Consider the following 16009-nt stretch of genomic DNA (forward strand, 5'->3'; position numbering starts at 1 on the left):
TGAGGAGACCCAGGTTCCATCCCTGGGTCCGGAAGATCCCCTGGAGGAGGGCATGGCAACCCACTCCAGTTATCTTGCCTGATAAATTCCATGGACAGAGCCTGGCGGGCTACAGTCCACGGGGGTTGCAAAGAGTTAGATACGACTGAGCGAGTAACATAGATAATACTTAAAACTTCTCGGCTTGTGACTTTCCATTGATTAAATTCAGTTAAAGTTCCTTAGAATCTTCTCAGTTTTTTTGCATTTATACCTCCTGATGGCCTGTGGCCCCGCCCCCTTTCCCGCCAACACAAGGGTCCTGCGGCGGCCGCTCCCCCTGCTTAGGCCCCGCCCCACCAGCTAGCGTGCCCTGGCTTTTGGCGCGTTTCGGCCTTGCTCCGCCCACCCCGCGCGCCCCGCCCACCCGCGCGCCCCGCCCCCTAGGCGTCCCTCTGGCCCAGACCTAGGAACTGCTTGGGCTTGGGTCGAGGAGTCAGGTCTCCGGTGTCCGGTGTCTCGGAGGCTGCCCGACTTCTTTCAGCCTTCTGCCTTCGGAGGAGCCTACCCCGCGAGGCCGGGGCGATGCAGGGGAACCGGCAGCCGAGGGTCCGCTCCGGGAACCAGCCTCATCCCGCGCCCGCCATGAAGCCGGCCGGTCGCGGGGCCTGGGCCCACAGCCGCGCCGCGCTTGACCGGCTGGAGAAGCTGCTGCGCTGCTCACGCTGGTAAAGACCGACTCTCGAGGGGGCTTGCCGGGAGGGCCGCGGCGCGGCCAGGGGTCTCCTCAAGCCTCCGATTTCCTCCTTTCATTCCCGCTCCCCTTCCCGCCCCCTATTTGGGCGGGCGAGTATGTTAATACCTGCCCAGGGATCTGGCCTGCTGCAGTTTAGGGGGTCGCAAAGAGTTCCACGTGACTTACGACTGAACAGCAACAGGGATCTGGTGTTCGTTCTCCCCAGTCTGGCCCCCATTCAATCCTTTCCGGGCGACTTTCTGCCTTTCAGTTGCACCAAACACCATCTAAGATGGTAGTTTTTGAACTTTAGCGGGCAAAAGAGTCTAGAGGTGTGGCTAAAGAGGAGGATCCCAGTTCCCGCCTCCAGAGTTTGAATCGGTTGGGCTGAGGCATCTGCACTGTTCACCTTGCCCCTGGTTCTTGCGTCCAGGTTAATTTCAGAACCTTAGTCCCAGGGCTGTAATGTTTGAAGAGGCCCGCTAAATATAAAGCAGCAGTCACTTTGCTGAACTGGCTCTTTTGATGAGTTCTCCGCCGCAGCCTTATTTGGGGAGGGGGAGTTTTGGGTACCCTTGTTGGGAATTGACTGGAAGATGCCAGTGTAATGGACACTGCCAATTGCGCATTCAATTCCACATTTCCTTGGTTTGATCAAAGACTGTGTGGCTTGGGATTCCAGCTCCTAGAGATGCTGTGTGTTATTAACTTTTGCTTGTTTTCCTTCATACTGTTAGACACCATGGGAATCCTTTCATTTCAAGGTTTTCATTCCATCATTTTTATGACTGGTACTCCTTGCTTCTCCTTTTCCTGTAGCTTCTCCTAATATAGAGGTCAAGAAGGTTTATAAAACCAGAAAAGGGTTTATGTCACTTTTCCTGCTCAAAAATCATTTATTGAGCCCCTACTGCGTGCACAGCTCAGCATTTCTGCATCACTATCACTCTGGCAGCTTTTCTTTCTGCTTGTGACTGTTCTATCATATTTCTTTTTTGGACTTTGTTTTCTCACTGTGATTTCCAACTTGGAGAACTTAGTTGTACAGAAAGCATAAGTAATATAGCAACTTTTTCAAACTGAAAGGACTTAACTGTCAGTTTTGTACTTACATTTTGTTTTACAAAAACTTTAAAACGTGATGAAATGACATCGTGACACTCTAGAAAAGTGGCATGTTTGTATATGAAGACATTCTGATTGTGTGTATTTTCCCATAGCTCACAGGTCATCCATCTGAGAATAAAAAATTTCAAACAAACCGGCTCTGCCGGCTGTTAAAACAGAAGCAACTGTAGTCACACCTTTAAAAGTCAATGAAAGTTAGACATTCAGATGGTACATTTCAGTATGGAAGGCTCGAGTGTAGCAGCATGTTGCTTCACTAGACAGAGTTCCAACTGTTGGGGTGGCCATTGTGGTGATTATCATAGAACAAGTGATTGACAGTAGTTGCCTTTTTTTTTTTTTTGGCTACATTCGGTCTTAGTCGCTTCATGTGGGACCTTTTTCTTTTTTCGTTTTGTTATGGGAGATCTTTCCTTGGTGGCACATGGGGTCAGTAGTTGAGTCACTTGTGGGCTTAGTTGCTGCAAAACTTGTGGGATCTTAGCTACCCAACCAGGGATGGAACCACATTCCCTGCATTGCAAGGCAGATGCTTAACCACTGGACATCAGGAAAGTCCTACAAGTGTCTTATAAAAATACAAAAATACAGTCTGCTTGCTGAATGGTTTGGGAGGAAGGTGGACAAAAGAGGTAATCTATAGGAATAATCTATTGGTTGTCCTGAAATCTAATAAAGCCAGTTTTAGTTTTGTACCCTACCATTATTTTTCCAGTTTTACTAAAGTGAGCAAACAATAAGAGCCAAAAAAGACTGAAAGTAGACATCAGTAACTAGGTCCAGACTTTTAATACAACTCATCCTGCATGGTTAATAATATTTAACTCCAGTGATTGAAAACACAAAATTAATATGTAAACGACTGATGGATTAACTAAATCTTAGCTATTCCTTTTGTGCTTATTTTAACATAGGGCTCTGCAAACTCTCTAAGGGTCATATGGTATATATTTAAGGCTTTGCTGGCCACACTCTGTTCTTTTGTTTTTTACAACCCTTAAAAACATAAATTCTTAGCTCAAAGGCTGTACAAAAACAGGCTTGATTTGGTGCATAGGCAATAGTTTGCAAAACTATTTTAAAACATCTTAAGGTTAAAAAATCCTTTTTGATGGAAAATTTAGTGTCAAATGGGGTTTAGAGTTTAGAAATGATTGATGTTCCTCTTCCTGTCACTGCACATTTGACATTGTCTGTCTTGCCTGGAAAATCCCATGGATGGAGGAGCCCGGTAGGCTGCAGTCTATGGGGTCGCCAAGAGTCGGACACAACTGAGCGACTTCACTTTCACTTTTCAATTTTCTGCATTGGAGAAGGAAATGGCAACCCACTCCGGTGTTCTTGCCTGGAGAATCCCAGGGACGGAGGAGCTTGGTGGGCTGCTGTCTATGGGGTCGCACAGAGTCGGACATGACTGAAGCAACTTAGCTGTAGCAGTAGCCGTGGCGAGTAAAGTATGGGAGAAAACCAGCCCAGTCTTCCCACTTAATGCTTTGCCTAGTGGCTGTATCATAGCTTGAAAGGAGCAACTCAGGATGCCCTGTTTCTTGCTTTTGCTAGGCATCATTCAAAACAAAGTCATATTATCTGCAATTGTATGTCAGTATGTCCTTTTTATAGAGCTTCACAGTTTTGCTCAGTGGGCTAGTGATTACCCCAATTACCCTCACATTCAGCTTGCAGCTGTTATCCATCTCCCGTTCCCAGCTGTCACCTGTCCTGTGTAGAACATTGTATCTCTTTTGGAGAACAGGCATTACTGGTGGGTGAGGGTGGATTGGCTACATTACAGGGCATCCTTTCTTGACCTTTAACATGAGTATGACTTCAAGGCAAAGCTGATGAAATTGTTTAAGAGGCCAGATGTGACATTGGTGTTAAGTGCCTGCCTCGCAACCAAATAGTAGCTATTTACAGATTTGGAAAAATGCAACAGGAAGACTGTCATTTGAGAGGCTGACAGAAAGCATGAGAATAATGTGTTCCTAAAGAAAGCAGGAATTAGGAAATGTAGTGTGAAAGCCCAGGTGTCATTTGACGCTATTTTGTGAGTTAAAATAATAAGATACCTCTTGATATATTTTTTTGGTGGGGGTTGGAGTTTAGCATCTACCACAATTTTAACTTGGAATTCTAGTGACTTTTAAAAAAATTGAAGTGTAGTTGATTTACAGCGTAGTGTTAGTGTCTGGTGTACAGCAAAGTGATTCAGTTATCATATATGCACATTTTTTTCATATTTTCCATTATGGTTTATTACCATAAACCATTGATATTGAATATTCTCTGTGTTGTACTATAGATCCTTAATCTAATGATTTTTTAAAATCAACTTTTAGTAAAAAGTAAAAATGTAGTTTCGTGTTTTTTAAGATAGGCGATTTTATTTTTCTAAATTACCTCTGGTCATTTTACTAATAGTAAAGGTGATTGACATTGTTTTGAAGTTGCATAGCTTAGTGGTTAAGAGAATGGATTTTGGATCCTGGCTTCAAATCCTGGCTCAGCGATTTTGGACAAATTATTTCATCTTTATATGTTTCCTTTTCTTCATCTGTGAGATGAGTTAGTAGTTTTTACTTTGTAAGTTTGTTAAGGAAATTAAGTGAGTTAATATTTATAAGGTACTTAGAGCAGTGTGTGTTCTGTTTGAATTGCTATACTGATGCTTGTAAAATAAAGGATAGAATTCCCGATGCCAGCATCAGGAATTTGTCTTTCTTCATTAGTTCTGATTGTTCAGAGGCGTTTTTACAGGCCATTGATCCTTTGTTGGGATGATTCTTGCCTTCATAGTTAGGACAATGAGCAACCGCTGAGGTACTACCTGTGTGTTCTGACGCCCTGAGGCTTTCCACCCTCAAGGAGGGTATCTTGAGCTGTAAGAGGTGAAATGTGTTACCCTAACACACAATCACATCTGAAGTGACTTACCTTACCTTACCTTACCTTACCTAACACACAATCCAGGGTAAATTAGGGGATGCAGAAATGAGTACTTGTGTGGGGCTAATGGAGGAAAGCTTCCTGGGCTTTTGAATTGGGGTTTAGATAGATTTTTATAGGTGGAGCGGATAGAAGATTATAGCAAATGAAAATATGCTGAAAAGTAAATAGAATAACAAGGGAGTGAGTCAGGTGGGCAGAGTTAAGACAAGGTCAGATCCTAGATTAGAAGCATTGTTACTCCCTAAGGAGAGCTGCCTGTGTAACTTTCCCTGAACTCTGGCCTCCTCATAAGTAAAATGAGGAAAATGGATGACTTGATTTTTCAAACTCTTTTCTGTTCTCAGATTCTGGAATTATTAGCATGTTTTGGATACAAAATATCATTTAAAACTTTAGTTAAGTTGGATATACACATAGAAAAAGGCACAAACCATTGTACCATGTCCTCCAAATTGTGGGATTTATTTACTTCTGTGGTATTTTGATTTCTTTGATTGGCACTTTTCTCTTTCAGTTGTACTACACATTTCATACGGGTAGGTTCACATTTGCAGCCACAGTGTTGGACATATAGTTTCTAAGTGTTTGTTAAATTAAGATATTAAAGCATCTAGGTTAAGATTACATTGCAGGTGGAAGTCCCGGAGGACCTGGTTAGTCCATTTGAAATGCCAGGAATCCTCCATAGGTTCCTGGGGGATAATTACCCATAATAAACAGTGACTAAGGCTTCATCATCACATCTGGTCCCATCATTTCATGGCAAATAGATGGGGAAACAATGGAAGACAAGGACAGACGTTATTTTCTTGGGCACCCGAATCACTGCAGATGGTGACTGCACTTACGAAATTAAAAGGTGCTTGCTCCTTGGAAGAAAAGCTGTGACAAACTTAGACAGCATGTTAAAAAGCAGAGACATTACTTTGCTGACAAAGGTCTGTATAGTCAAAGCTATGGTTTTTCCAGTGGTCATGTACAGATGTGAGAGTTGGACCATAAGGAAGGCTGAAAGCTGAAGAATTGATGCTTTTGAATTGTGGTGCTGGAGAAGACTCTTGAGAGTCCCTTGGACTGCAGGGAGATCAAACCAGTCCATCCTAAAGGAAGTCAGTCCTGAATATTCATTGGGAGGACTGATGCTGAAGCTCCAACACTTTGGCCATCTGATCCAAAGAGCCCAATCATTGGAAAAGACCCTGATGCTGGGAAAGATTGAGGGCAGGAGGAGAAGAGGACAACAGAGTATAAGATGGTTGGATGGCATAACAGACTCGATGGACATGGGTTTGAGGGAGTTGGTGATGGACAGGGAAGCCTGGCATGCTGCAGTCCCATGAGGTTGCAAAGAGCTGGACAGGAGTTAGCAACTGAACAAAACAACAACAACAAGGCTTCAGGGCAGATGTAAAGGTGCAGGTCTTCCCCCTAGGGATTTAGAGCTAGAACCAGGACATGCACAGTCCTGTAACAGGCTACACAGACCTGGTGTTATATAGGGCTGCTGAGGAAACTTACCAGACACATTGAGCACCTTTTAGTTACTGACCTCTGTAGCAGAGGAGATGGTCTTGCAAGTAAAGTTACTGTTATGCAGGTCTGGGCCTGAGGAGTTTCAGGCTCAGAGTGCAAATTTGAAAGTTACCAGCAAATACATGGCAATTGAAAACATACTCCTGAAGTAAGTGGGAAAGAGGGTATAAAAATGTCGACTTAAAAAATAGTCACAACCTAGAATTTGAGAGTTTTGTTTTATTCGGTGTGAATTTTTAGGACTTCAAGCACAGGAGACGGCAGGTCAGGTAACCCTGAGAGAATTGCTTGGGGGCTGGGAGGAGTCAGTTTACACAGAAGTTTGCAACAAAAGGCGGGTAGTCTGAATATCAGAAGTATTTTTGTGAATTAAAACCAGATATCTCAGGTTAAGGAATTTAGCACTTTTCTGTGTATGGGAAGATGCAAGTCTGGGCTCACTGAAGTCTTTCCTTTCAGAGGCATCTCAGCTATTTGGGGCCAGTAGCCTCTGGGCTCGCTGTAGGGAGTGGCTGCAGGCTACTGACTGCTGGGTTGGAGGTATTGTTTTCCTTCCTGGTTGCCCTTCAGGCTCAGACATTCAGGGTTGAAATCGCTGATGACTGTGATTCTTGTTTACTGATGTGGCAGGAATAGTTCATCTATCAAAGGTGAATGCCTGTGTCTAAGCCTTGAAACTCAGTATTTAAACATCAAGTAGGGGAAAGAAGTGAAGTGAAGTCAAGTCGCTCAGTCGTGTCCGACTCTTTGCAACCCCACTGACTGTAGCCTACCAGGCTCCTCTGTCCATGGGATTTTCTAGGCAAGAATACTGGGGTTGCCATTTCCTTCTCCAGGAGATCTTCCCGACCCAGGAATTGAATCTGGGTCTCCCGCATTATAGGCAGATGCTTTACCGTCTGAGCCACCTGGTAGGGGAAGTGATACTTTACGAACAGGAGTATCAGCAGTTTTAGATACTGTTTTGTTTCCATAGAAAGGGAATATATGGGAAGACAAAATAACCGAAACTATTTGAGTTGGATATACATGATATTCTCTGTGGCTTATCTGTCTCATAATAGTAGATTCTATTCTGTTAAGACATTAAGGTATAGAATTCTATTAACCCCTTTGATGTTTGACTCATTGATTTATTCAGTATTTATTGACACTAAATAATTAGATATGCAGATGACACACACTTATGGCAGAAAGCTAAGAACTGAAGAGTCTCTTGATGAAAGTGAAAGAGGAGAGTGAAAAAGTTGGCTTGAAGCTCAGCATTCAGTAAACAAAGATCATGGCATCCGGTCCCATCACTTCATGGCAAATAGATGGTGAAACAATGGAAACTGTTGGGGGGAGAGACTTTATTTTGGGGGGCTCCAAAATCACTGTAGATGGTGACTGGAGCCATGAAATTAAAAGATGCTTGCTCCTTGGAAGAAAAGTTAAGACCAACCTAGACAGCATATTAAAAAGCAGAGACATTACTTTGCCAGCAAAGGTCTATCTAGTCAGAGCTGTGGTTTTTCCAGTAGTCATATATGGATGTGACAGTTGGACTGTAAAGAAAGCTGAGTGCTGAAGAATTGATGCTTTTGAACTGTGGTGTTGGAGAAGACTCTTGAGAGTCCCTTGGACTGCAAGGAGATCCAGTCTGTCCATGTCCATCCTAAAGGAAATCAGTCCTGAATATTCATTGGAAGGACTGATGTTGAAGCTGAAACTCCAATACTTTGGCCACCTGATGTGAAGAACTGACTCATTTGAAAAGACCTTGATGCTGGGAAAGATTGAAGGCGGGAGAAGGGGACGACAGAGGATGAGATGGTTGGGTGGTATCACCAACTCAATGGACATGAGTGTGAGTAAGCTCCGGGAGTTGGTGATGGACCCAGAGGTCTGGTGTGCTATAGTCCATGGGGCCACAAAGAGTCGGACACAACTGAGCAACTGAACTGAATAATTAGACACGAATTATTATTTTTCCCTGTGATTTACTTGAATCTGACATACAGAATAATTGTGCAAAGTAATATGCTTTCCTGTCATTGTCCATATTCCTTTATTTGCTAACAATTTTATTTTTTCCCCTTAAGAAAAAAACCCAGATTGTTTAATTAACTTGGTGAGCCTCTGTATTTTGGTAAGTGTGTTGGTCTACGCTTAAAAATAGCATGGGGATTTTCTGAAATGCATGAGCACTGTAGTAGCTGTCTAAATCAGCTAAATCAGGTCCAGCTCTTTTGTGACCCCATTGACTGTAGCCCTCCAGGCTCCTCTGTCCATGGAATTTCCCAGGCAAGAATGCTGGAGTAGGTTGCTATTTTCTCCTCCAGGGCATCTTCCGGACCCAGGGATTGAACCCAAGTCTCCTACTTGTCAGGCGGATTCTTTACCACTGAGCCACCAGGGAAGCCCAGTAGCTATCTTGCCTAATACTAAATAGCAGTTGATATCTCATGGAAATTTAGGGACCAGTTCAGTTTAGAAATAGGTCTGCCTCAGTATTGTGATCTCAACTGAATTTACTTTCTTTTTCTTCTTTGCAAAGAAAATTTTCTGTCAGTAAGACCTTAAAAAAAAAAAAAAAAAGTCTGTTTTCCCTACTTATTTCTTCACTTAGTTATAATCCTCTGATTACAGGTCTTTCTAAATCAACTACATGTAAAGTAACAAAAGTATGATGGCAGATGGAAAAAAGTAAAGTAGCTGAATTTTCAAGGTGCAGAAATCCTGTTACCATGCAAATGTATTTTCTTATTCCTCTGGACTTTTTCCCCTGTGTATCAGACAAAATACAGGGTGAGGATAAAATAGAATTGCTAATATAAATGCATTTTTGTATGTAGTCTTCTGCTTGATTCATTCACTAAGGATTTATTGAAATCACATAGCACCATGCTAGGTAGGTAATGGTGTGCTGGGGAGCTCAGAAAAAATGAAAGTCAAGATTTCTTGTCCGTAGGACTATGATCTATTTGGAGACTTAAAAAAAAAAAAAAAGGAAGATAAAATATAGAATACTTAGTTTTCAGCATTGGTTTCCAGAGCCCCCACTTGATGCCACGTGTGGAACTTTAGAATATTTTGTACTTAAGACACATGTTAACTTGGCTTATAAAGCTACCTAACTAGATTAGTAAGCCACTGGTGACTCAGACGGTAAAGCGTCTGCCTACAATGTGGGAGACCCGGGTTCAATCCTTGGGTCGGGAAGATCTCCTGGAGAAGGAAATGGCAACCCACTCCAGTATTCTTGCCTGGAAAATCCCATGGATGGAGGAGCCTGATGGGCTACAAGTCCAAGGGGTCGCAGAGTCGGACATGACTGAGGGACTTCACTTTCACTAGGAAGGAGTATAATGCAGTCAGCTTTGTGTCCTGTGTGTGTCTGCTGCGGGGTCCAGATTCTGCAGAAGAGAATGGTATGGAAACAAAATTCCAAGTGTTTCTATGCTTCTTTGTTTAGTGTCACTTTTATTCTGTCATCCTGGAGAGTATTTGGAAAATGTGTTGGAAGAGGAAGAACTGTTGATATATTCTAGACTGGGGACAGTCTGAGCAGTCCTGGGCTTGGCACTGGACTTAAGGTGTTGGAGAAATGTTAACAGACACTGACAGGTGTGATAAAAGCAGTTTTTGCTTTGGAGTAACCAAATTGTGAAGCACTGTTTAAAATTGGGTTTTAAAACCTGAAAGTAATACATGTATATGCCAAAGAATTAAAATAACACAGTATACAGTCATTCAATATTTGTTAAATGAATGACAAGTAAGTCTGAACCTTCTTCAAGGACCCACTGTGATCAATTACTTGTGTGTCCCTTAAGTGGTTCTCTATTTGTATAAGCACTTTGTACCCCAGATGAGAGGAAACCAATGATCAGGTAGATGTATCATGATTTATTTAACCATTTCCTTGGTAGAAATTTAGTTTCCAGTCTTGTGTTATGTAAACACAAGACTTTGCCTAGCGTGAATGTCCTTGTCCATGAGTCTTTACATTTAAAACTTTTAAATTGAAATTATGCCTGAACACGGTTGACAAAATCAGTGGGACAAAGACTGTACTACTGTAATGAAACATTCTTTTGCCTCATTCCTATTACCTTTGAGTTCTGTACTCTAGGTACAGCCTCTTTCATCTCTTAATTCTTTTAACTTCCACATGACCAAATGTGTTTCTATTGCTAGTTCTAGATTTTTTTTTCTGTTTTGGACATTATTTGTTAATTCCCTAACTTCCTACTCTGAAAGATGACTTTTCTGATTACAGTGATCAACTTTCTACTGTGGAAGATGACTGATATCGTATTCAAAGTACAAAATAATTTTTAGTCATTCACTGTGAAGACCTAATGTCCATTGTCTCCCTTGAGATGACTTATGCTATTCTGAATTCTTTAAAAAAATATGTATGTATATATATCTAATATTTTATCTTAGTCTCTGGAAGCTTTTGGTGTCTTATTTAGATAGATATCTTTACTATTTTGAAGTTTCAGTTTTGGAAGCATCTGAGATTATCTGAAAAATAAATTTCTGGCAGTAGAATAGTTGAGTTAAAGTTTGGCACATTTAAAATTTTGATAGGTATCGTCTGGTTGTAATAAGGATTCTTTTATTCCAGAGCATCTTCTCAGCGAAGCTCTAGACATTTGAGAAAGTCTCACTTTTGACAGAAATCAGTGTCACCCTCTGTATATCGAATCTATTGTTTGAGCTCTTCCGTTAGAATTCTTTTGAACTACTCCCAGCTTTGGCTATAACACTCCTCTCCCTGCTCCTTGCCCTAACTCACACATGCATGTACTTTTCATTCACTCTCCCAGTGTCTTTTCTCATTTATTAATAGCAATAAAAAATATTTTCAAGGTCATTAATTAAAATAATTATTATAGTTGACCAGTTATTCATAGTACTAGATTCATTGCTAATTGCACAGTAGTATCTTGTTGCTAGGGTAAAGGGTTAGAACTGTAGATCAAGAAATTCAGAGTCATTTTAGGCAGGAAATTTAAGTTTATAAATAGAATCAAGTGATTGAGTCAAGTATTGGCAGAGAGAGCCAGAAGGCTGTGGGCTGCATCCTGAGGGTACACCTCCATTGAGAAATAGGAAAAGAAGCAGCTAAGGAAGTATTGAACTCAGCAAATTAAGAAAATTAAAACTCAGGGAAGGTTTCAGGAAAGAAGGTGAAGTTGATGTTATTTCACAGGAATGTTGGGAAGAATGAGGATCAAAACATGTTTTGGTGAGCAGTGTGAACAGTGATGGGAGTTAAAGCTAGGAAGAAAAGGCAGATTAGCTAAGGGGTCCCCGACCTCCAGGATCTAATGCCTGATGATCAGATATGCAGCTGATGTAATAATAATAGAAATAAAATGCACAATAAATGTAATGCTCTTGAATCATCCCCAGACCCCACCCACTCCCCGACTAGTGCATGGAAAAATTGCCCTCCACAAAACTAGTCCCTGATGCTGTAAATGGCTGGGGACTCCTGGATTTGCTGGTGAAAATGAAAGTGGGAGTGAAATCACTCAGTCGTGTCTAACTCTTTGCGACCCCATGGACTGTAGCCTACTAGGCTTCTCCGTCCGTGGGATTCTCCAGGCAAGAATACTGGAGTGGGTTACCATTTCCTTCTCCAGGGGATCTTCCAGACCCAGGGATCAAACCCGGGTCTCCCACATTGGAGGCAGACGCTTTAACCTCTGAGCCACCAGGGAAGCCAGGGAAGGATTTGCTGGTGAGATTCTTTATTTAAGATCTTATACAAGAAAGGGAAGAGGTAGGGCGGAAGGTAGAGTGGAGGGTGGGGTCTAAAGGGTTTTTTTTTTTAATGTTGCAGGAGAGATTAACTTTGCATGTTTAGATGCGGCTAGAAGATGGCAATGGCACCCCACTCCAGTACTTCTGCCTAGAAAATCCCATGGATGGAGGAGCCTGGTAGGCTGCAGTCCATGGGGTCTCGAAGAGTCCGACACAACTGAGCAACTTCACTTTCAGTTTTCACTTTCATGCATTGGAGAAGGAAATGGCAACCCACTCCAGTGTTCTTGCCTGGAGAATCCCAGGGACAGGGGAGCCTGGTGGGCTGCCATCTATGGGGTCGCACAAAGTCGGACACGACTGAAGTGACTTAGCAGCAGCAGCAGCAGCAGATGAAAGGTGGCTATAGTCATGTGAATTGACTCTTTTAGAAAGCAGAGAAGATATGGGATCCAAGGACAACTCTGAACCTGGAGGGTGGGGAAGTAGGAATAAATCTGGTGGCTTCAGTAAGCTTAATGGGATTTAGAGCTTGGGCATTGCTTTAATAGTCTATTCATTTGTTTACTCACAGAACATCTACATCATTTTGGTAGAGATACAAGGTGAGGAAACTACCTGATGAGTTTTAGAGACAAGTTTGTATATATTTCTGTCTTTTTATAGTGGTTATTCAGAGCCTGAGTGCCGGCATAGAAAGAGCTGACTGGGGGGCCTGTCTAGCATTGTAGATCGGCATTCTTGAGTGTCTGAGAGGTTAGTAGAATTAGGGTGATGATGCTGAAGCATGTAAAACTCTGTGGCCTGGGCTGGTAGGGAATCCAAGCAGCTAATACTGAATGGAAGTCTCTCCAGATGGAGAGCAATCTGAATGTGGAGGTTTGGTCAGGGTGAAAGAGAAGGGGGATATTATGATAAGAGGACTTTTGGTCACACCACTTTTGATATCTCAGAAGCAGAGCTTGTAATGAAGTAGAGTTTAACACACTTATTCGGAGATCAGAGGTTAGGTTTTGTAGCTCAAAGAATGAACAGAAATTATAGGACTAGCATGAGCATTGTAGCAGAGATCTTCTGAATTGCCAGAAGTTGCTGGCACAAGTCATATTTTTATCACTATGTTCTATGTAGTGTGATAGAGGAATCAGATATTCTGAGTTTTTAAAAAGTGATGGGTTTTATAATGTCAGTGAGCACCATTTTTCAATATCTTGAGAATAACATTGTGGGTGTGCTCTGTTTTTAGCACTCTTGCTGAAAACTCAATTTCACTTTAATGTTCATATCTATTAAAATGTGCAGTGTGATGCATCTGATCTTTCAAGAAACGTAGAAAACTATTTTTATTGATATGTGAGATGTGTGCAGAGATAATTGTATAATAATGATGTAAATACCTAAAGGTCCTAGGGTTAGTGTAATAAACCAAAAAAAGTTCATTTTTAAAAAGCTTTACTTCTCCTGATTTTTGTTGCCACATTACACCCTCTGACTTTAATGACTTGATCTGTGTTTATTAGTTAAGTAGCTTTACCTTCTTAGGATTATCAAACTTAGCAGGTGTTTTTTGATGGACAATGCTGGGGATACTTAATTTTCTGCAGACTGCCAACCTGATGATTCCTATTCCCAGTTGCTTTAAAGAATAAAACAATTTCCTGTAAATAGAAAGAATAGCTGCAATTCTGAAAAGACATCTGTAAAAAATAGATGTCTACTTGACAACAACTGGAAAGCAATTTTTTTTTTTTAATGGGAAACCATAAATTTTTATGGTCAAGGGGACCAGATGCCCTATTTTTCTATGACAGTCTTGGTTTCCACCTGCTATTCTATCCAGTTATCACTACCCTTTACTCTCAGAAGTATTTTCATTTGGACAGTTCAATGTATAGTCATTCTATTTGTGAGTCTCATTTTGAGATTTATGGTCTACACTTTGAATCATGAATTGAAAGAAGTGGCCAGTGGTTGGTTTTACTTGAAAGAGATACTGAGCAAAGTTGCTTCTTTCTATGATTTCACAGCATATGCATTATAAAAAGTGTTACAGTTTGTCCTGAGTTTGGTAGTTGCTATTTGAATTCAGCAGATGTGTGATGATACAATATTTAATCGGGGAGTTACAGCCTTTCAAATGAATATGACCTTAATATCTTATGTTTTGAGAAACAAGTACAGTAGTGTTGGGTCTTGGACTTGTGAAATGTTGGGTAAAAAATGTTTAACAGTGACCTAAGTCTTGATTATTTTTCTTTCTTCAAACAGCACTAATATTCTGAGGGAGCCTGTGTGCTTAGGCGGATGTGAGCACATCTTCTGTAGGTAAGTAATGATGGCTTATGATAGATAGACACACACATTTAATGTAAGTGTATTTTTTACTAAGGTAATAGTCACGTGACCATGTTGATACTGGTATTACTTTCTGTTGTATAATTCTCATGGACTGCAAAATGACTTACTGTACATTATCTCCTTTTGATCCTTTTATCTGTCTTAATTTACAAATCAGAAGCTAAAAGGTCAAAGAGGATAACTTATTGACAGGTACAAAGCTTAGAAAATAGCTTTACTAAGTTTGGGGAGAAAATTAATTACTATATAATTCAAATATGCCTCTCTTACTCTTCCAGTTAGTTTTAAATCTAGGCCTCTGCAAACTGTGAAACCTAAGTTCTTATCATTTACTGTATTAGTTTCTGAAGGCTGCCATAACAGGGTGCCAAAAACCAGGTGACTTTGAGAACAACAGAAATTTATTGTCTCACAGTTATGGAGGCTAGAAGTCTGATAGCGAGGTGTTAGTGAGGTTGGTCCCTTCTGAGGGAGGTAAGGGAGTATCTGTACCATGCCTCTCGCCTACCTTCTGGTAGAAAATCTTTGGTTTCTGGCAATGATCCTTTTAGAGATACATCACTCTGCTGTTAGCCTGCAAGTTCACACGGCAGTCTCCCTTGTGTGCCTTTTGTTGTTGTTGAGTCACCAAGTCGTGTCCGACTCGACAATTTCATGGATTGCAGTAGGCTAGGCCTCCCTGTCCCTCACCTTTTCCCAGAGTTTGCCCAAGTTCATGCCCATTACATTGGTGATGCCATCCAGCCATCTCATCTTCTGTCGCCCTCTTCTCCTTCCACCTTCAATTTTTCCCAGCATCAGAGTCTTTTCCAATGAGTGGGCTGTCCACATCAGGTGGCCAGAGTAGCCTATTTGTGTCTAAATGTCCACTTTTTATAAGACTAAGAATCTGGTTATATTGGATTAGAGTGCTCACCCTAATGATCTCATCTACCCTAGATCATTTACGAAGACCTTGTTTCCAGATAAGATCACAGGTCCTGGGGTTTAAGACTTAAGCATCTTTATGTGGGGGGACACAATTCAAGCCATAACAGTTGCTATGAAATTATATCCACTAAAGCCCTGGCTGAGAGGTTAGAGATTTTCATCTCATCTTATTTCTTATTCAAGAGGAAATCAATTAAAGGAGTGAATGTCTTGGTTTAATTGTCTGTGAGACAGGCTTAATATAGCCTCCTTTGAATCAACCTTTTAATTATTTCAAGTTACGACTGTGATTATCTGGCATGAGCAAACTGTGATATGAAGTTTAAGCACATATGAAAGTAATTTACCGTGTGACTTGGGTGCGCTGGGGACTGTGGGAGGCGGCTATGGTTAGGGTCTGGATTTTGTTTCTATGTAGAAACATAGGTCTGCTCCATGGGGCACATCCAGCAGGAGGATGGAGTAGGAAAGAGTATCTCTTGCCTACCTGATAACTCCATTTGGATGATGAAGTGGGATTCCAGGCTTGGTATGTTGAGAGCAGATCTGTTGCTCGTTCTTGTCTTTACCCTGTTCCTGCCTCGGTAATCTTCATAGCAGTAAACGGTGCCATTGGAATAAATGGTACCAAAG

The 16009-nt window shown here is 41.5% G+C and overlaps 1 protein-coding gene across 4 annotated transcripts in view; it reads left to right on the forward strand.

Moving 5' to 3' along the window:
• The first annotated feature begins 317 nt into the window (after window positions 1–317).
• BARD1 (BRCA1 associated RING domain 1) overlaps window positions 318–16009 on the forward strand; it is a 92667-nt gene continuing 76975 nt past the window's right edge. For all 4 annotated transcript variants that reach the window (XM_086366439.1, XM_086366460.1, XM_086366447.1 and 1 more), the window contains exons 1-2: window positions 318–707; window positions 14357–14413. In XM_086366439.1, the coding sequence (XP_086222565.1) occupies window positions 565–707; window positions 14357–14413 (200 nt within the window). In that variant the 5' untranslated portion in view covers window positions 318–564. The remainder of the gene's footprint in view (window positions 708–14356; window positions 14414–16009) is intronic.

This window comes from Bos grunniens, chromosome 2, assembly GCF_055505025.1.
Source record: "Bos grunniens cultivar Pamir isolate PY7600 chromosome 2, Bosgru_T2T1.0, whole genome shotgun sequence".
Classification (NCBI taxonomy): domain Eukaryota; kingdom Metazoa; phylum Chordata; class Mammalia; order Artiodactyla; family Bovidae; genus Bos; species Bos grunniens.